Source organism: Phyllopteryx taeniolatus, chromosome 8 (assembly GCF_024500385.1).
Source record: "Phyllopteryx taeniolatus isolate TA_2022b chromosome 8, UOR_Ptae_1.2, whole genome shotgun sequence".
Classification (NCBI taxonomy): Eukaryota; Metazoa; Chordata; class Actinopteri; order Syngnathiformes; family Syngnathidae; genus Phyllopteryx; species Phyllopteryx taeniolatus.
Genome location: NC_084509.1, coordinates 28,856,228 through 28,877,695, shown reverse-complemented (window position 1 = coordinate 28,877,695; position 21,468 = coordinate 28,856,228). Strand labels below are relative to the sequence as shown.

Here is a 21,468-nt window from a genome sequence, read left to right as displayed (position 1 = left end):
ATATTGTATCCATGTGCATTTTCAAATATTGTCAGTATGCGCAGATTTATTTGGTGTTACATGTTTCTCTCGGCTTTACAAAATGTGCAGTGAGATTCAAAAGTCATGTTTCCGTAGACCTTCCACTGTTATCGGGCCATATTTCCCATTTCAGCAGCTAATTTAACCACCCGATTTTGACCTGCGCGCATCAATCAGACGTGGTTGGTTCAGCTTTGTCAATCGTCGGCTCAAAACATTTTTGGGGGGGGGGGGGGGGGGATTGAAACAAAGCAGCATTGATGTTCTTTTGCGTGTTGTGAGTCTTCATGGTTGTGTTTGTGGTCTGAAGAGGGTATACTCTACCCTCCAGAAGTATTGGAACAGTGACGCCAATTCCTGAAAACATTTGGGTTTTATGAGCAAAGATGTCAGCAGGTCAGATTTGATTTGTAATATATATTTTTGTTTGATACAAATATTACTTTTTTTTTTTTTTTTTTTACTTTTACGAGGAAACCGTTAAAAAGAGGTGTGGAATTTCGCATACAGCTTTGAATGTGGAAAAAAGCGCCATCTGGTGGAGTACAGAGTGTAATTCGTTTCTACGAAATTGCACATCATGTCGGAAATTGACACGATGTGCTATATTCTGTGCTAACGTTAGCAGTATTCTTTTATTGCTGCGCAAACTAGTTCACTGGACGGCATTCGCGATATTGAAACGTCGTAACCCGAAGTCGTCCTCTTTTATCGGAAGACCGGGATGCTGCGGCCTCGCCGCCGAGCTCAAACCGCCAGACTCGCCCCGGCTGATGAGAAACGCAGCTTTACGGTGTTTACAGCGGCAAAGTCTCTCCCGAGTTCCTAATCGCGTTTTTATTTTACTTCTTGCCGCCGACATTATAATAAATGTGTTGCTTGAGTTGCTGCAAGGTGAACACGTGACAAAGACTCGCTGGAGCGCTCGCTCGCTCGTCTGTTTCCGCTTTGTTGTGTTCTACAGAGACATTGTGTATTTTCCAATTTTAACTCCCTGTGGAATCGCTAACCTCTTGGCTGTGGCGTTTCCATTTTAGCGCGTAAATAACCGTAACTTACAGTGGAACCTTGAGTTAAGAGTGCCCCAACTATTTTATTTGACTTTATTGTGCTCTGTTTTGAGCCAAAATTTGAGATCAACCCACCTACAGCTCCAACTCCACTAGGCCACACCCCTTAAAGGGAGACATCCAACAAACAGATACGGTGGAACTTCAATTTAACAGACCCCTATTTAACGGGCTTTGGATTTAACGGACAGAAAATAGTGTCCATTTGGAAATCGAAATCACCCCTTTCATGCACCAGCAAGGTAAGTTGAAAACTTTTCAAACATTTTAAGGCTTTTTTAAATGGTTTTTAACAATACATTCCTAATCATTTTATACTGTTACTGGTGTTTTTAGGCAAACCAAAAAGTGCTTCAATTTAACAGAAAATCTGATGTAATCGCCGACCCCCGACATTATGTACAATCGTGGCACTTTATGAAACCAGGTTATTTCTTTTCAATATTCGGACATTTTTCTTGATGAAAAACTTAACAACATCTTTTTGTTTTTTGTTTTTCGAAGGATTTTTAATTTGAATAATAAGGTTCCACTGTACTTAATTGGGGATGGTCGTATCGGGGCTCACTTTCTTTCCCCCCCCCCCCCCCCCCCCCCAAACTTGCCTTTGAAAGACTACGGGAGCATGTTATATGTTTTGCAATGTTCATTAAGCAATTTTGGAAATTTTGGTTGGATGTCCTCCCTTCCTCAGTTTTGTCAGGCGACCATTTGAAACTGTTACGAGTCTCGTATTGTGAATTTTCAATGTTCGGAGGGGACGCGTTCATGGACTCCTTCTCTCTCATACTTGACCTGGTCCTGCTGTTTCCTCCAAACAAGGCATCAATCCCATTTATTTTCGCTCAATTTGGTTCCCCCTCCCCAACCACGACCTCGCTCGGGAAGCATCTCCATTCCGAGCGTCGCGAGCCGTCGCCATGGCGACCGATATCCTTCGGCCGTGGCCAAATGGGAAGTGGTTTGAAGTGGAAGGAGCCTAACGGATGCCAGTGTAACTGAGTTGCAGAGTAATATTTTTCAAAGGAAGGAATAATACAATTAATTGTTCTTATTTACTGATGGCCACGCCTCTAATGGAGCATATTTAGATCGTATTTAATGTTCTGTACAACTGCAATGTAGCATAGCTACACCGTATTAAATGTCAGGGCTTGTGCTGTAGGTTAGATTCACAGCAGGACTTTTTTTTTTTTTTTTTAATGGATTATTAATGTTATTCGAGCAGACGTGAGTGTGTGTGTGTGTGTACACGTCACCGCTCAGTGTATTTTGCTTACGTGAAGCTGGCTTTGACAGGGTATATATAGTAGGACTCTAACGATACACCAAAGTTAAGAATTGATTTGCATTTTGATTTCTGACTTCTGGCAAATAGTCTGGATCCTGTCAATTACGTGATTTCCATTTCTGTTCTCAACTAGGCAGCCCAACAGCAGACAGCAGAGTCCTGCAATGTTGGTGTGCTGTGATTCCACTGTTATATGAAAAGTTGACTGGCAGAGGCATCTGGTTGGACATGCTAGTAAGACTAGCATGATGTTACGGTAAATTATAACCCTTCAAACTATATACACGGAGGAGCCCAGAGTGTTGTATAATTATCTTCTTGTATGACAACTATTAATGAGGACACGGGAAACAATATCACCAATTTCCTGGTGACGAATGCATGTAGCAACAGATTACATTTGGGGAGGGGGGGGGAGGGGCTACGGCATTTGTGAAGGGACAAACTTAGGTGTACACAACTCAAATACAGAAATTGTACTGCATATTATGTTAAAATGTGTAACATAACATTGATTACAAAAGTAATGAATAGTGTTAGGAATGTGCTGATGACTACACAGTATAACAGGGCATAAAAAGAAATGGTTTTAAATTGAAATCGATGCATTTATACATGTACATTGCCACACAAATGACTCGGTATACTTCTTTTCTAGTGACGCTATTTTAAACTAAGTGTCCAAACAATATAGAGAGGGCAAAAGTGAAATGTGTGCTGGTTTTACGTCACAAGTACATGTTCCTGTATTTTCTTTCACATTGCAATATACATCGCATGGTTAAAAAAACAATCGCAATGTAGTTTCCCCCCCCCCCCCCCCGATATCGTGTAACCCAACGTGCTTGGAGGGTCCGAAATTTCAGGGTTATTACCGTTTATTGTTTACTCCTACATTGCTATTAACGCTCACATGATACATTTTCCAATTGTGCCCCTCCCCCAAAGTCCTAATCGTGTCACTGGAACCATGCAGTGTAAATCGGAGCCTCCATGTTCTGTCATTCGGACTATTGAGGCTGTCAAGCCGCCACTCTTGAGGAACCGCAGTCCGCCAGCGTCAGCCCAAGCGATACCAGTTAGAGCCCAATTAAAGTCCCATTAGTTCCCCTGCCCAGTCGAAAAATCCCCTCCCCGCTGTCTGCGCTCTGTTGGAAATCATTAAACGTACAGCTCCATCGAGCTTCTGAGCACCTCGGTAATCCGGGCCCGAGATGCCTAATTGAAATCCGATAAATTAGCCGCAGGGTTTCCTCTATTCGCCGCACGTCTCTCCCGGGAGTGCAGAAATGCGGCCGGGCTCGCCTATGTCTGCGAAGACTTTCTGGACGTCTCTTTGTGCCTGAAAGATCTGCGGCATCCGAAACAGAACGTCTGCACCTCGTTCAAGTTGCCGATGGACGCTGCAAAAACGCTGCGGCGGCGGCGGCGAATGCTGGGACTTCCGATGGGGACTTGATGGTGTCATGACCATTCATGGAATGACACGTTGGAAAATCGGCCAAAATAGTTTGCCTTAATAATCATATAATTTGTTCTCATTTAATCATAACTACTGTAATCATAATGATTCACCGATTATTTAATGAAATGAAATAATTACACGTGTGTTAAATGTAAAATGTTATTTCAAGAATCAAATAACAATCCATTCTCACGTGAGGAAGAAATTTGCACATGACTCGCATTATTTGTATAATATTTGGATTGCGGACGTGCTGATCAACGAGTAGCGATCAAAGCATGTCACCGACAAATATGCTCATATTAAATCCGGATAATAATAAACATTAGAAAAATGATACCAAGTATTGAAAAACAATACACATAAAGAGTGTCTTATGTGTGTGACAAAGAAGGCTCATTGGACGACAATCTCCACGTTGAAATGAATTTCTGTTTTTTTTGTTTTTTTTTTTTTTACAGCGGGTCTCAGGGTGAATACGATTGATACGCCTGCATCGGTTTTCTGTTTTGGTTTTTGTGTGATGATTTGCTCACTGAACAAACGAAGCTCTTTCGTCAAGGCGCCGCCGCGTCGTATGTCGGAAGTCGATCGGGCCCGATCGCGGCGTGCGGGTGCCAACACTCGCCGCATCGACTGGGCGGGCCGATGCGAGCGTGGCTTCCCAGACACCAAAAGATGAGAGCCCGCAATTTATTCTGGCCGCCTGTCTGCATATGCGAATACGCGAGCTGGAGTGGAAATGGAAGTGGCCGCTATTTTCTTGTCTTTTTCTTTTTTTTTCCCCCTTTCTTTTGTACGCAGAACTCAGCCCCGCTTGTTATTTCGGCGATTCTGCTCGAGGACGGATTTGTCTCAGCCTCCTCTGTCGTATCTCCGCCAATTGTTTCCTCGAATACAAGCTCAGACATTAGCGCCACCTCATTAGCTTGCCAAACAAAAACGCGGCCTCGGCATCAAGCGGCGTCGTAAGCTTTCTTCCGGAAGTCATGTCGGAAATAACATAGGATACGAAAGTAACTGAAGATTTTGAGTAGAAAGGCTTACATTTCTCAGTTTAAAGCGCAAGAAAAACTTTCTTCTTGCTTTTCAATTCGTGAAAATCCTTTTTTTGTTTTTGTTTTGTGCTGCCCAGCTTCATTTGCTGTAATCACTGTGATGACAGACGTTTTAGAAATACAGCATAGGAATAGAAAAAGATTAGATGAAAAATACAGAACACTACTAAATAGGAAAAAAAATATGAATATACAGAAGTATTATACCAAATAATACACAATAGAAAGAAATAGACACAGTTGAAAACAGACAAAAAATATTAGACAGAAAATATACAAATGTTAGTGAAAAATAAATATTGACAACCAACAAATACACAAATATCTAACACTCACCCCCACCCCAAAAAAAAAAGAATTAGACCAATACATTTACAAGTATTAGAAGAAAATACACAAATATTTAACTAATACTACTTATTAGACAAAAACCTAAACATATATAGACATAAATATCAAACCATTATAAAAGAATTAAGAAAATATTAGCCGGGCAAAAAAATAACATATCACTTCTCAATAATTCTGGAAAAAATAAAACAAATGTAAGATCAAATCAAAACAAAGACAATTGGTTCCGAAAAATAGAGAAAAAGTTGAAAAGTACAATGTACCCATGTTTGGTAGCAGCAAAATCTGCGCATACACTACGACGTCTTCTTCTTTGCCGTCTCCATGTTCTTCGTTGTCTCCTTCCATGGTTTGCATCTTCATCTTTTTCTCTTCTAAAGTCAACTGCTCCTCTCCAGGATGCTCAAAAGCAATAATTGTGATTTGAAACGGAAATAGCGACCGTCATCACGGTTTATCGGTCAAGGCATTTCATTTCATGCCGAGTTGTAACGCAGCGTCGCTGTGTAATGCTCAGCTAGCTCCTCGTCTCCTTGAACTCCGCTGATGGCTTTCCATCGCACCTCTGCCATTAGCTGTCAATCTCCGGGATGCGCTCAGGCCCATTTTCCACCTCCACACTTTGATACCCGCCAATATGTTGTTGTCGCAGCGCTCCATATCTATCTCACGCGCACACACACACACACACAGCATACGCGTCTGTGGCTGGCTAATTTCATGCTTGTTGAACTTGATGAACTGCATTATTGATTTGTTGTTTTCGACTTTCTTACGGATTATTTGTGACTAAAAAGGGGGGTCGGCGGCGGCACTTTTCATTAAAGAAGAGGCTGTTTTATTTTCACGGACAGTTAAGTTCTGATCAAAGCTTTTAGAGGGGAAAGCGATGACGACTCCGCTCACTGAAGGGAGACGGAATACCGTACGCCCGGGACGCCGCGCCTCAATTAATGGGAATTATTTAATGGCTCACCTCGAAAAGATGACATGTTTTTCAAAAAGTGTCTGTCACCGTGTGACACGCTCGAAGTCTTCACAACAACAGCGGCTGTCGAGCATACGTGGCATCTGTAAAGCTGACATCGCCTGTGCTGTTTTGTAGGAATGATGAATTTAGACTTCTTCTCTTTTGCCGAAACGCCGGCCGTAATTTCCGTTGATTCAAAAAGAAATTCAAACATATGTTGTTAGCGTGGGACCGGCTAATTGACAGACTCTTCTGTTGCTCGGATTAATGGTACAGAGTTACTCTTTTGACGGAGAACTGGATAGTTTGCTGTAGTCCTGGCGTTAGCTGGCAGGCTAGCTATTATGCTTTGCTAAATTATGCAAAGACAACCAGACCAAACCTTGTATACATACAGTAACGCGAGGAAATGCCTTCCACAAACCTGAGGATTCGTGATGGGGATCGAAAAGATGTTTTCTTTTTGAGAGCTGTTTCCAGTTGTTCAATTCCGAGGAATCATTTGTTTGTTTGTCTGATAGATGTCACTTACGATTCCTCTTGAGAAAAAAACAAAAAAAAAAAAAAGAAAAGAAGAACCAGGGCTTTTGACTAAGGTTCTGCCGCTGGCGAGGCCGCTTAAAGTGCTTCGTTCTCAGCCCTGATTGGCTCCTCGCTGGCGAGGCAGCTCTGATGCTGACCTCTCTATGATTTGCTCCTCCAACTCTGGTGGCAGCTTCTAAAAAAGTGGATTTCTATAAATGTACGGAAGGTATCTTGCAAAACCAGATCGAATTTTATTATTATTTTTTGTTTCATGTCTGCATTAGTTTTGGATCAAGTTGAATGCAAAGGGGGCACTGTAACTGATATATATATATATATATATATATATATATATATATATATATATATACAACTACTTACAACTTGCACTCGATTTGTATCCTCCTTCTGCTGGATGAATTTGTATTATTGTTTTTGTTTTTTAAGAAATGGAAAAATAGCCACTGTCAATTTGTGGGGGTAATTTTGACGGCGCATCGTTTCAGCTCAGGTCAGGTTCAGGCCGCTCACTTTTCTACCACCCAAAAGTACCCCGACGCCTACCGTTTACAAACATCTCGACACGGTCCACGGGCGGTCGGTAGCGCGCTCACGTCTGAGGCGCGCTTCTCATCTCGCTCTGCAGTTGGTGGCCGGCGAGTTCGACTTGGAGACCAACTTCATCATTCAAGACGCCGACGGCATCGGCTGCCTGCCGGCTCTGCTGGAGCGCTGCGACGTCACCTGCCAGGCGGAGATCTGGAGCATGCTCACCGCCATGCTACGCAAGAGCGTGCGCAACTTGCACATGAGCGCCGAGGTGGAACTCATCCGGCAGCTGCTGCTCCGGATGAGCTCCGTCGACGACATGATTGCAGGTGCGAACTGTGAATTTCCTTAACCGTTGCTCATTTTGAGACCGAAAATACACACTTATGACAGGGGGAATGCAAATATAATTGAGAAATAAAACCCCAAACGCAAAGTTCGAGTTAGAGAACATATATGAAGAACACAAGTATGAGGAAAAAAATGACTAATATGAGAAAAATACACAAATATATAAAATAATAATATAGAAGACTTCTTTACAACTTTTACCCTATTTCTGGGCACCGTTTGAAATGAAATTTTCCGTTCAGGTTTTTTACCATGCTATGTAAACAATAAAGAAATATTAGACAATCATTTAAAAAGTGACACGAAAAATATATATACACATATGCATATGAGATTGATTTATATACAAATACACCATTTTTAGATAAAAATAGAAATGTTGGCAACAATAATACATTTTAGAAGTAATAATAAAACTGATTGCTTTTCCATCCTCAGTGAAGGAAAATGTTGTCAAATGCCGTCATTTTTAACAAAATAAATATATTAGTCGGAAAATAACCAAATATTAGATGAAAATACAAAAAATAGTTCAAAATGCACAGATGTTTGACGAAAAAGGATGAGTTGAAAAACACACAAATATTTGGAAAACATAACCAAACATGAGAAAAATACAACACATTTGATAAAAACTGAAATTTTAGATGAAAAATATATCGTTGGAAAAATATACAACTACTAGAATAAAATGGAACAATGTGAGAAAAAAAAATAGACACAATTACAAAACTCTATCTATCTATCTATCTATCTATCTATCTATCTATCTATCTATCTATCTATCTATCTATCTATCTATCATATTAAAAATTACTATACAATTTATAGAAAAAATACAGAAACAGTAAAGTAGTGTCGTTGGAAAATACACAAATGTAATAGAACACAACTATTAAATTAAAATAGACAAATATTAGGGGGGGGGGGGTGAATATATATATATTTGAAACAATTCCCCACAAATATATGAACTGGTTGTTTTTTCATGGTCCATCAAGGAAATCTTTCGTGTCAGAAGACGACTTCAGAGATTGATTTCAACAGCGAGATCTGAAAAGCACGGAAATAAAAGTGTCGACATCTTGTCTCGTATTCATCTTTTGACATCGAAGCCTAGAAAGACTTTTGTGCATGCTGGTACTTTGTCTGGTTTGAATGCTTGTGAACCTCGGGTGATGTCTTTCAAGACTTGCTGGTGGAAATGCTGGGCGTGCTGGCCAGCTACAGCATCACGGTACAGGAGGTGAAGCTGCTTTTCAGCATGCTACAAGGGGAAGGCGGCCTCTGGGTGAGTGACCACACACACACACACAAACAGATGGCGTGTTGGCGGACGACGAGAATCTGGGAATATCTTCTTTTGCAGCCCAGACATGCGGTGAAAATGCTGGCGGTGCTCAAGCAGATGCCCCAGAGACACGGACCGGACTCCTTTTTCAACTTCCCCGGTCGCAGTGCTGCTGTAGGTCGGAGCGCTTCTTTAAATCCCGTCGGACAAAACACAACAAGACATGAATAAGTATATGGAAACTAATTCATCCATTAATCCAGCCTTTTTTATTTATTTAAAAAAAAAAAACCAAAAACAGTTTTTTTGGTTGACTCACAAGTTAAACAAGTCATCCATCTTCTCACCTGCCGAAGCGTACCACAAATCCAAAACAAAGCCTCTACCCCTCAAAACAGTGTTCCCTAGTTCATCAAAGTTCCCATTTTACAGTACATTCCTCCGACACCACAGGCAGGGAACATTCTTTGAAACACACACAGAAAAATACACATGAAATAATCAAGGAAAACGTTGCCGTCATGGAACGGAGACAAAAAAAATCTGTCGTTTATGTCAACAAAAGAAGAAGTAGTACATCATCACCAAACCTTATTAATGTTGTAATATTCATATTAAAGATAAGGGGCGTAATAAGTTGTGCCTCAGGTGTCGCATTTAAAAACAAACAAATATCATTCAAGTGTAAAAAAGTAGTTGTGAAGCTGCACAAACATTTATTTTATTTTTTATTTTTTTACATGAGGTTTCTCTGGGAAATGAGCTCAAAAACATTGACGACCCACAAGTCGCCCCAAATAAAATGCCGTGCTTTCGTTTTTGTGCTAAAAAGCACACAGTTCCCATCTTCATCGCATTTGCCAAACAACATTTTCTTAAAGCCAATAAATTCCGAGTATCCGATATGCAGCGTTTTAAGCTGTTTGTTATATTAATAATGAATAAACCTCGATGCAAAAAGGATGTCAGTAGAGGTTAGATTTATTTTCAAAAAGGCTGAACACTTAATACACATTTAGCAGCCGCTGGATTTATTGTACTGAGTAAGGTGTTTATTTCCGTCAGAAAATGATCCAGAGTGCGGAAGAGGAATGTTTATGTGCGCCAAGCCAACAGTTTGCGCATTTGCATAGCTGTAAAACATGTACAAATATGTCTCGTTGCTTGCTCTAAGGACATGTGTGCGCATCTACTTAGCACAAATGACACTCCGTGTCCAGAATAACCACGTAGCATCCCTTGCATGATGTCTTTTGGTTCCCCACAAGAAGAAAACGTTGACGTGTGAGCGGGAGCTTTGATGTGCAAGGCTATGCTATGCTATGCTATGCTATGCTATACGTAGCGGGTGTGTGTGTTCGTGTGAGTGTGTTTTGCGTTTAAACGTGGGGATGGGATGGGATGGCTGGGTTGTTGTATATCTCTTGCTATTTTAATTGCCTGTTTTTTAATCTCTGTGTTTTTTTTTAATGTATGAAGCATAAGCGTATATGCAATATAAAAAGAAATGATCATTTGATTCGATTCAGATGCGTCAGCCACAACATAAACATCTTTGCTTGGTTTGCCCTGCTCGTAAATAAACTTCAGTATTAGAACTGCGAAGCTGATTCCTTTAATTATTTCGTATAAAACCGGAGAGCTGCCTCGTGGTGTGCAAAGGGAGGGGGCATCAATGGTTTTTTTTGTTAAGCTTGGGGTTTATGATTGGCATTTTAAATGGTGGCGGCTTTGTGTTTGAATGTGATTGGTTAATTCTGAACACATTCCCACACTTGTGCAACAACATTCTTTTGGTCGTTTATTTTTACTTCCCCTCTAGAAAATATCTATATTTTTAAATGTATTTGGTTGTACGGTTATAGGTCAAATGAATTTGTGGTCAAAATTTGGAACTGCTTTTGTCTTGTTCTCAGTTATTATGTCACAAAAAACCTGGCGTTTGAACAGGGGTGTGTAGACTTTTGATATCCACTGTATAATCACAAGAAGACTTCCGAGCGCTCGCTCCGCGACATCACCGTGACGACGTCTTTTGTCCCCGCAGGCCATCGCTTTACCTCCCATCGCCAAGTGGCCTTACCAGAACGGCTTCACCTTCAACACCTGGTTCCGAATGGATCCCTTAAACAACATCAACGTGGACAAGGACAAGCCCTATCTCTACTGGCAAGCTCACACACACACAAAAAAAAAAGCATATTTGCATGTCCAGTGTCTTCCCATCTGCACTTTGCTGCCCCCCACCCCCACCCCTCCGCTAATCATACTAATTACTTTAGCGTCGCATTGGAGCTGGTCCCTGCTGGTCTCAGGAGACCTGCAAATATAGCAGCTCAGTCGCAGACTTCCTGTTTGAAACCCCTCCCTGACCTCACGTCTGAGTAGATTAGGAGTACACGCTGTGTTTTGTCAAGGTCGAAATGGTCTTTCTCTCGCAGTATAAAGCCCACACCGATGTTCGTGGAATATTAAAGGACTTGGAAAGGTTCATCGTGTCGTAGAATATTGGTCTTCAATAGTCATTAACGGTGTGCCTCCTCTGGTTGCTTTTAACCCTCAGCCGATGTTTCGTTGAAAAGATTTTCATCTGAGAGGGCCGCGTTGCGGGCTTCGCTGCCATAAAAAGAAGGAATAAGCTTTTATGTATTCAGGTGGCAGCAGAGTGTGATATATGTCAAGCTAATCTTCACAGCTCAGTGGCAGGCCGTGTCAACAAGAGGGAAAGCGTGTTGACTTCAGAAGCGGGATCGGGGGTTCTCGCTTTTCAGAGTTCAGAGCGCGAGAACGCCGTGAGGCTATGCGTCAGCCGCAACGTAAACAACACCTGTTTCAGAATTGTAGTATGACTATCATACATGTATGTTCTCCTTCAAAGGTTTTGGAACGGTGGCATAAATAGCAATCGTTGATGCTCAGTTTCAGGTTGAGTCTTGACCGTGCCAATTAAATTCATAAAGGATGTACTATTTCGGTTCAGGTTTCATTCAAACAGACGTGAGGCCCCCAGCGTTTGACATCTTATGCCTTGATCAGACTACAGGATTTTAGCCCCGATATTGGCCCGATAAACTATCGCACCCGATTTGCCACTTCGGGCCCGACATATTTTGTCAGGAACGACAAAGCTTCTTCTCGTGTGACATGATCCAAAACCGATGATTTGGCCCTTCGATAGTCCTACGATGTCAAAATGAAAAGTCTAGCATGTTTGATTTTTTTTTTTTTTGGATATCTTCCGTCAACGATACCAACGACAACGACGAGTAGGACTGCGTATTGTGACCGGCGCGTCGGACCCGTGTTTGCTCTTGTCAACATCCTGGGTCGCCGTTGTCAACATTTATTCATATGCACAAACCAATGTTTACCGAAGCTTTAGAGCATGATACAACAGAACGCCGGCATGTTTACGTACAACCGTTAGTGCTAGCCCTAGCTTGCTAGGTTACGTAAAGTTTTTTTCGCCTGCTTGCCAGCCGAATCATATTAAAAGTACGCGAACATACCTCAAGCGATCCTTGAATGAACGTCCTCTCTCAAGGAACGGTGACGACCACCGCACTTTTTTCCTCATTTTGTTCCCCCCCACGCGCGGAATACATTGGCGCGGGGTGTTGTCGTTGTCACCGTAGTAACCAGTGTATCCGGTCACGTTGACCGGTGACACGTTATCTGGTTCTCTATCTCCGACAGTGTTCGATTAGTCAAGTTAAAGCCCAGTGATCATAAAAGACGGGATGCGGCGGTATCGCGATACATGTCGTGTAGCATTGCCACTGTCTGACCGAGATACGACAAGATGTTATCCCAGTAGTCTGACATAGTGCAATCGGGAAAAACACAAATTTGACTTGTAGTCTGATCCAGGCATAAGGTGTTGCAGTATTTGTAAGCATATCATTGCCCACGGCTTGCCAAAAGACGTTGGGGCAGCGTTGCAAAATTCCCGCCTGTCCTTGACTGGAGTTCAACGCCAGTTTGAAAAGCTTTATGGCTGTCGCACTTCTCCAAGGCGTGGAATAATTTATGCTATCCATGTTTTTTGAAACAGAAGCTCATCTTGGCAAACCCTGCAGTGGAACACCACTTATTAAAACACTGAACTTCTAGAGCAGGCATTTGCGCAAAGCCGGGGAAAGTCTATCCTGCGGGCTGCACTGGAACGAAAGTTGAATTAGCAGACGCTCCAGAGAGTGATAAAGTGATAAATGTACTTTTCGGACACCCTGTGTTTAATAGTTAGCGGTCTAACCAACCAGACAACCACAGAGCTGTCTACGGGTGAAAACCAAGCAATTGTGAGGCCGAGACAAGATGGCAAATCTTTCCAAAGCGTGCCGAGGGGGCTGCTGCTTTTATAACTAATACGTAATCTCAAGAAGAGGTCAGAGCGCTAGCAGCGCAATGGGTGCGACGCTCCACGTTAGCCACAGCCTAACGACGTTGAGGATGATCTCAGTGGGAGGCGTTTATCGTGGGCTGCGCTGAAGATGGGTGCCATAGATCCAAAGAGCATGGGAGGAGCGGAGAGTCCCTTCATTTTGCTCTATTGTAATGTTTTCACAATACCAAAAAGTCCGACTTACGTAGACCCTGCGGTTCAGCTATTCAACATTTTCAAACGAAAATACAATGATTCTCAGAGCTGCTGAGATTTACAGCCTTGTTTAAAATATATGAATTGCTTCACAGAAGATAGATTACAGTCACAAAACGTAGATGTGCGGAAAACCAGCACACATTTGTCTTTTTTTCCTGTCTGATTTATTGTTTGGATCATTCATAATAGTCACAGTTGAAAGTAAATCAAAAACGCCTCAGTAGAAATTATGCTCAGTGGAGTACAGTACATTGAGTCATTTGTGTGAAGGCTACCTATATTTAAATGTACTGTAGTAGTAAATTTAATTCAGTTCATTTGGATTTACTCTGTACTTTGCTTTTCCAACATGATTTTTCCAAGTTTTTGTCATTGTTTTCAGTTCAAGTTGGTGGTCGTCACTCACTTTCTGCCACCCGGAACAAATATTACGAAATGGTTTCGAGCTACTGAAATGACATTCAATTTCAATTGGAAACTGCACTTAATAAACATATTATTGTCCATTTCTGCATGTAGCTTCCGCACCAGCAAAGGCATCGGCTACTCGGCGCATTTTGTCGGCAACTGCCTGATCGTCACGTCTCTGAAATCCAAAGGGAAAGGTTTCCAGCACTGCGTAAAATACGATTTCCAGCCCAGGAAGGTGAGTGCAACTTTTGCCATTTTAATGACGCCTCTCTGCTGCTCCTTTTTTCTTTTTCTCAAATCAATAAATAATACAACAACAAGAGTTCTCACACCATATCAGCTCACATTTGATCAATTTACAACGAGTAAAATAGCAGTTCTGGAAGAATATGAAGAAGAATTGTGTTCATAATATATTATACTGTATGTGTAGAGATGATAACACACCATTTTTGAAGTGTTATTTGATGTGTTATCTATACTTGTTTACTTGCTTTGACACAAATGGCACCTGTTATTCTTAGACAGCAAAGAAAAAACCACACAGGTGGCTACTTTTTCAGAAGTGAATTTGATATGTGCAGCTAATTTACATGATTTCTTCTTAACTGCAATCGCTGCTCGAAATGAAGCCAGACTGCAAATCGGCTGTTTTTGGCTTCTTTTTTTTTTGCCTTTCCTTCGGCAATATGATATTTACAAACCCCGATACTAATGAAGTTGGGACGTTGTAGAAAACGTAAATGAAAAACAGAATCCTATGATTTGCAAATCCTTTTCAACGTATCTTCAGTTGAATACACTACAAAGACAATGGATTTAATTTTCAAAGTCAAACATTTGTTTTTCTGCAAATATTCCCTCATTTTGAAGTTGATTCTCACAACACGTTCCAAAAGATGTTTACCACTGTGTTACAGCGCCCTTTCCTTTAAAGAAAACTCAATAAGCGTATGTCAACTGAGGACACTAATAAGTTGAAACTTTGAAGGTGGAATTCTTTCCCATTCTTGCTTGATGTTAAACTTCAGTTGCTCAATAATCCGGTGTCTCCGTTATCATATTTTGTGCTTCATAATGCGCCTTCACACATTTTCAATGGGCGACAGGTCATTTCAGTCTACGCGCACTCTTTTACCACGAAACCACACTGTTTAACGCATTTGCAGAATGTGGCTTGGCGTTGTCTTGCTGAAACAAGCAGGGACATCCCTGAAAAAGTCGCTGTTTGGATGGCAGCATATGTTGCTCCAAAACCTGTATGTACCTTTCTACATTAAAGTTACCCATGCCATGGGCACTAACACACCTCCATACCATAACAGAGGCTAGCTTTTGAGCTTTGGGCTGTAACAATCCGGGTGGTCATTTTCCTCTTTAGCCCGGAAGACACAACGTCCATGATTTCCAACAACAATTTGAAATGTGGACTTGTCAGACCACAGCACACTTTTCCACTTTGCGTCATTCCATCTCAGATGAGTTTGGGTCCAGAGAAACCTTCAGCATTTCCGTGTGTCTCGCTTTGCATGGTAGAGTTTTAATTTCCATTTGTAGATGTAGCGACAAACTGTGTTAACTGACAATGGTTTTCTGAGGTTTTCCTGAGCCCAAGTGAAGGAAATATCCTTTACACAATGATGCCAGTTTTTAATGCAATGCCACCTGAGGGATCGAAGGTCACGTCATTCAATGTTGGTTTTCGGGCTTGCCGCTTTTGTGCAGAGATTTTTCTCGATTTTTTGATGACATTATGGCCAGTAGATGATGAAATCGCTAAATTCGAATGTTGTAATTGTACATTGAGAAATGTTCTTAACCTGCCGGACTATTTGCTCATGCAGTTGCCCACAAAGTGGCGAGCTTTGCCCCATCCTTACTTGTGAACAACTGAGCCTTTCGGGGGTGCTCCATTAATAGCCAATCATGATGCTCACCTGTTTCCAATTAACCTGTTCACCTGTGGGACGTTCCAAACAGAAAAAAAAGATATAATAATAAGGTTAATCAGTTTGAACATTAAATATCTTGTCTTTGTTGTGTATTCAATTGAATATAAGTTGAAAAGGATTTACAAATCATAATATTCTGTTTTTATGAATGTTTTACGCAACGTTAGAATTGGGGTTTGTAAAATGTATCGCCGGATCTCAAAACTTCCTGGGGCAATCCTTGTGACTGTTTTTTTTTTTTTTTTCCCCTTTTCATCGTGTATATGTTTTGGCGTCATCATTACAGAAGTAAAGCATTCTTTTCCCTACAAACATAATGTGAGTCACTCTGTGACTGTGCTCTTTTTCCTTCCTCAGTGGTACATGATCAGCATTGTCCACGTCTACAGCCGCTGGAGGAACAGCGAGATCCGTTGCTACGTCAACGGCCAACTGGTTTCTTACGGAGACATGGCCTGGCACGTCAACACAAATGATGCAAGTGCACTGTGCTTCTTTCATAAAAGTATATAGTTATATATATATATATATGCATGTCAACACGCCTACATCTTCAGCAGTGCCCATTTGTTGAATTAGCTCAGATTTATCTGAAGAAATTTGTCTTCCGTTCGGGTCCCGAGCATGAATATTCATATGCTAACCAGATGCGTTACAGCGAAGTAAACGAGTGATGATCGCAAATGCAGGGGGAGTGGGTGGGTGGTCGGGTGGGTGGGTATCTTGAGCGAGATTTCCACTCTCCGGCCCATTTGCATGTTGCAATGAGGGATAAACAGCTTCACATTTGCAATCTCGCACTCAGCAGACTGCTTAAACGACCGGCATGCTACTCCATCACATTAACTACAGCCATCGCTAATGTGGAAAGGAAGAGTTGGAGGATTTTATTTTTTCTTTATTTGTTATTTTATCACGCTTGGAAATGTATATTTATGACACCTGCATCACAGACGTAACAAGTTAGCAGCTAGTGGAGCCGAAACAGAGGCGACACTATGCCAGTGTGTCAGGAAGTTCTCAAACTGGGCGGTCAGCAAAAGAATTTCAGTCAATTATTGTGTCATATCTTATAAAAAAGTGCGTACAATATCTACACGTTGCGACCAACACGCCAATAAAACGACCCTCATAAACCAATTACTCCTTCCTACTTCAGCTTTTGGCTAATTAATAACTCTGACATGACTGTGATGTATCACATCAATCAGACATCCTTGCATTAATCGAGTCAAATTTTTTTTTTTAAGAACATAAGGCGGATTATGACAGGAATAAAATCGTATTTCTTTGCGAAAAAAATGCACACGTTTTTCGAGAAAATACTCTTATTTTTTTTTGTGGGGAATAATGGCCCATTTTCCAGAATTAAAGGTGCAATATCACATAAAAACATTTGTATTTTTGAAAATCACTTGTCAAAGTATAAATAGGAATATTCAGATTGATATAAACAATCTGGTTAGGTCATCACCGCAGTAAGGGAGTTTGTAGAAGTGAGGCCCCCTTTTAGTTTTGCCAGCTCGGTAATGAAGCGCTGCCTCCATGAGTGAAAATACAGTCAACGTTTGCAAACCACTCATTTTTTCAGACAACAAGTAGCTCTGCCCCCGGTCGTCATGGTGACAAAAGCCACATTGACCCCACAGTAGAGGGCGGGTGGGGTGAGCAATCTCTCATTTTCATTAGACGGTACCGCCCCCTCAAAACAGGCTTCTCCAAAACACTTAGACGGCCGCTTGCACTGACTTTTTCAGACTCGGGGCTCAACAGGTCACCTTGCAGTTTGTCGTCGTGGTAACGAAAGCCACAAGGGGCGAGCTAATTTGCATGAGACTCCTACTGCTCCCTCAAAACGGGCTAGTTCAAGGGAGACAAGAAATAAAATGTGCCGCGATTCTTGATCCTTGGGGTATTGCGACGAAAGCATGTCAGACGCGTTCTCAAGTGACCTGCGAACTGTTTGAAATTCCTAAGGTCAAATAACTCTGCAAATAGCACAATGAGAGAGAGGTCGCAATGGCAGCTGGTTTCATTCCAAATGAAATCATCGCAGTATTCCCCATTTCCCAAACATCTATACCGATTCCTAATTTGTGAAAATGGATTTTTGTCCTGTCGGGATTCGAGCTACAGCGCGGAACATTGCATTTATGATTATCTAAGGTCAACGTGTCGGTGGACCTTTCGTCAGAAGAGAAGTGAAGGGATCAGAGGCGCTCAGCAGGGAAATGAATTTGAAAAGTCTACTCCATCATTGTTAAAAGTGAACGACGTCTCCTCCTGCGCTGGCCTCCCAGAGTTACGAAAAGTGCTTCCTGGGCTCCTCGGAGACGGCGGACGCCAACCGAGTCTTCTGCGGGCAGCTGGGCGCCGTCTACGTGTTCGGCGAAGCTTTGAATCCGGCGCAGATCTTCGCCATCCATCAGCTCGGTCCGGGCTACAAGGTATGATGACCTTCTTTTAATCTGTTAAAACAACAACAACAGAACTCATTGATGCTCTGCTGCTGTGTGTTGCGTAGCCTCCATCCTGGTTAGCACAAACCATAAATGACCTTCTGGGGAATAACGACATGATACACAGCATCGTGAAACTCTGAGGGCAGAGTGTTTAATTACTCAGCCAGTTCTTCATATTTTTTTGAAGTAGTCGTTTGTCCTTTCTTATATTTTAGTTCCATGATGGTTTTAGTTTGCGCATACAGTTGATCAGTCGACACCATTGCACACACCCTCACAATGGTGCACATCATATTCAATCAATACCTCAAAACTATATTTTCATCTTTTGTAACGATCCCTTGGATTGGGTGGCATCAGATGATTTTGGTACATATCTATTCCACCTTTTTCACTGAATTTCACTGACCTCATTATAAATCAAGGTCCCACTTGATTTGTTTTTAGTGAAAAAGGTGGCTGGACCAATTAATAGATGTGAACCTACGTCATATAATATGACCCATAATGGGAAACTGGGGCAAATTTTTCCTCACTTTCCAGGGGGCGCTACTGAGTGAGTTTTTCAGGGTGCTGAGGGCACCTAACATCCATATACCGAGATAAACAGTGGGTACAGGAAGTTTTCGGACCCCCTTAAATTTTTCACTCTTTGTTATATTGAAACTATTTGTTAAAATCATTTAAGTTCATTTTCCCCCTCATTAATGTACACACAGCACCCCATGTTGACAGAAATAAAACATCATTTTTGAAGTTTTTGCTGATTTAGTAAAAAAGAAAAACTGAAATATCACACAGCCATAAGTATTGAGACGCTTTGCTGTGACACTCACTCATATATTTAACTCGGGTGCTGTCCATTTCTTCTGATCGTCCTTAAAATGGTTCTACACCTTCATTGGAGTCCAGCTGTGTTTGATTACACTGATTGGACTTGACTAGGAAAGCCACACCCCTGTCTACGTAAGACCTTACAGCTCACAGTGCATGTCAGAGCAAATGAGAATCATGAAGTCAAAGGAACTGCCTGAAGAGCTCAGACTAAGAGCACAGTGGCCTCCATAATCCTGAAATGGAAGACGTTTGGGACGATCAGAACCCTTCCTAGAGCTGGCCGTCCGGCCAAACTGAGCAATCGGGGGAGAAGAGCCTTGGTGAGAGAGGTCAAGAAGAACCCAAAGATCACTCTGGCTGAGCTCCAGAGATGGAGAGAAAGTTCTAGAAAGTCAACCATCACTGCAACCCTCCACCAGTCTGGGCTTTATGGCAGAGTGGCCCGACGGAAGCCTCTCCTCAGTGCAAGACACATGAAAGCCCGCATGGACTTTGCTAAAGAAACACCTGAAGGACTCCCGAGATGGTGAGAAATAAGATTCTCTGGTCTGATGAGACCGAAATGGAAATTGTTGGCCTTAATTCTAAGTGGCACGTGTGGCGAAAACCAGGCACTGCTCATCACCTGTCCAATACGGTCCCAACAGTGAAGCGTGGTGGTGGCAGCATCATGCTGTGGGGGTGTTTTGCAGCTGCAGGGACCGGCAGACTGGTTGCAATCAAATGCGGCCAAGTACAGGGATATCCTGGACGAAAACCTTCTCCAGAGTGCTCCAGATGTTCCTCATGCTTTGGGCTGTTTAGGCCAACAATGAAGCCTTCTTTTCATCAGCTGAACATGTTCAGCTCTCAACAGTGCGTCAGGGCCACTAAAGGGACTTGAGGAAGCAAGGTCAATTGGTCCAACAAACCAGAGGTTTTTAATGGAGCGTGTTGAGTACCTTCTTTTGTTTCACATGTTTTCGCTGTGTTTTTAATGTAAGCGGTAGCTATTAAAGTTTATTTCAACGATTGACTAAGCATGCCGTGGAACCATCTTCACCATGTCGACAACGTCACCGAACAATCAATTCTGCGCCGCTTATCAGAAGGCAACGCTGATAGCGCTGTCTGTTATCGTCAATCTATCGCTTTGAACACCGCACTCTGCTTACCTTTTTGGTTTTGATGTGGTACAAACGTTACACACTTTCATTGGCTTTGCTCTTCAATCCACTGTCCATTATCATTTGCCATATGGGCAGAACAATCAATTCCACTTCACGAGTTTATTGGCAGACTAAGGGCGTTTCTTACTGCTCCGTGCAACAGTTGCTACTGTCCTCTGATGCGTCTGTGACTTGAAAGCTCCTCAGTCACAGCGAGATAATATCAAGGGACGTTGTCGGCCGAATTGACACTGACAGCAGCTCGCCGTCGGCCATCATCAGAGCTATTTTGAGTCAAATTAGGCTCTGAAATTGTGGTCTGCAGATAAATGTGTATCGATTACACAAAGGACGAATAAGATATCGGGACATTTTGATTGGATTGAAAAGACAAAAACCAAAAAATCCTTTTTACCAGATGTCTGATTGCCTGTTATCTCTTTAATGTGTTTTGGAAGTAATGGGATGTGTACAGCCCCAAAGCACTGAGGTAAACTATTGCTCATCGCTTTGGCTAGTCAAAAACAATTAAGCCATTACATTACAGATCCTGTGGTGACGCACGCATGAGCTATTTCTGTCTTCGCCTTATGTCGTCATCACCGGAGTCGTTCAAATCAAAATAATAAATGGATGTCTGATTGTCCCTACGTGTTTGCTGGTTGTTATAGAAAAAAAGATGATCGCCGAGTGACACAATATAAAAAGAGAACAAGATGATGAGCATAACGTTGCAGACCAGTGCATACTTGGGGGCTGATTTATTATTAAAGGTTTGCGATTGCAGAAACTTGATTGCTCACGCAAACGCATGTGGTAGCTGAGCTGCCAACCGGGCCCACCCAGGATTGCATCTGCCAAACTGGCAAAATTGCCGCAGAGTTCATTTTGTCTCTTATGGGAGGAGCATATGCAAATAGATACATTTGACACCGCCATCGTGATTTATCAAACCTGAGACCAATTGCGATGGCTGATTTTGCGTCTTTAAAGGCAGGATTTTAGCCCCGTTATTTGCTATTGTGACGATTTCCCACATATTTGCTTGGGATCCGCAAAACTCTTTGTACTGTGACATAATCCACGACCAACGATTTGGCCCTACAACAGCAA

General features: G+C 42.0%; 1 protein-coding gene across 9 annotated transcripts in view; it reads left to right on the top strand.

Annotated features, from left to right (window-relative positions):
• Positions 1-21,468, top strand: part of nbeab (neurobeachin b) — a 202,183-nt gene that overhangs the window by 15,840 nt on the left and 164,875 nt on the right. For 8 of the 9 annotated variants that reach the window (XR_009789828.1, XM_061782795.1, XM_061782798.1 and 5 more), the window contains exons 2-8: positions 7,398-7,629; positions 8,842-8,942; positions 9,021-9,116; positions 10,990-11,111; positions 14,065-14,191; positions 16,266-16,385; positions 18,209-18,355. Coding sequence is in view for 8 of the 9 variants with exons in the window: in XM_061782795.1 (XP_061638779.1) it covers positions 7,398-7,629; positions 8,842-8,942; positions 9,021-9,116; positions 10,990-11,111; positions 14,065-14,191; positions 16,266-16,385; positions 18,209-18,355 (945 nt within the window). In the remaining variant the exon portion in view is untranslated. Of the gene's footprint in view, positions 1-7,397; positions 7,630-8,841; positions 8,943-9,020; positions 9,117-9,879; positions 10,305-10,989; positions 11,112-14,064; positions 14,192-16,265; positions 16,386-18,208; positions 18,356-21,468 lie in introns of those variants that run through there. The other variant, XM_061782800.1, reaches the window with a different exon arrangement.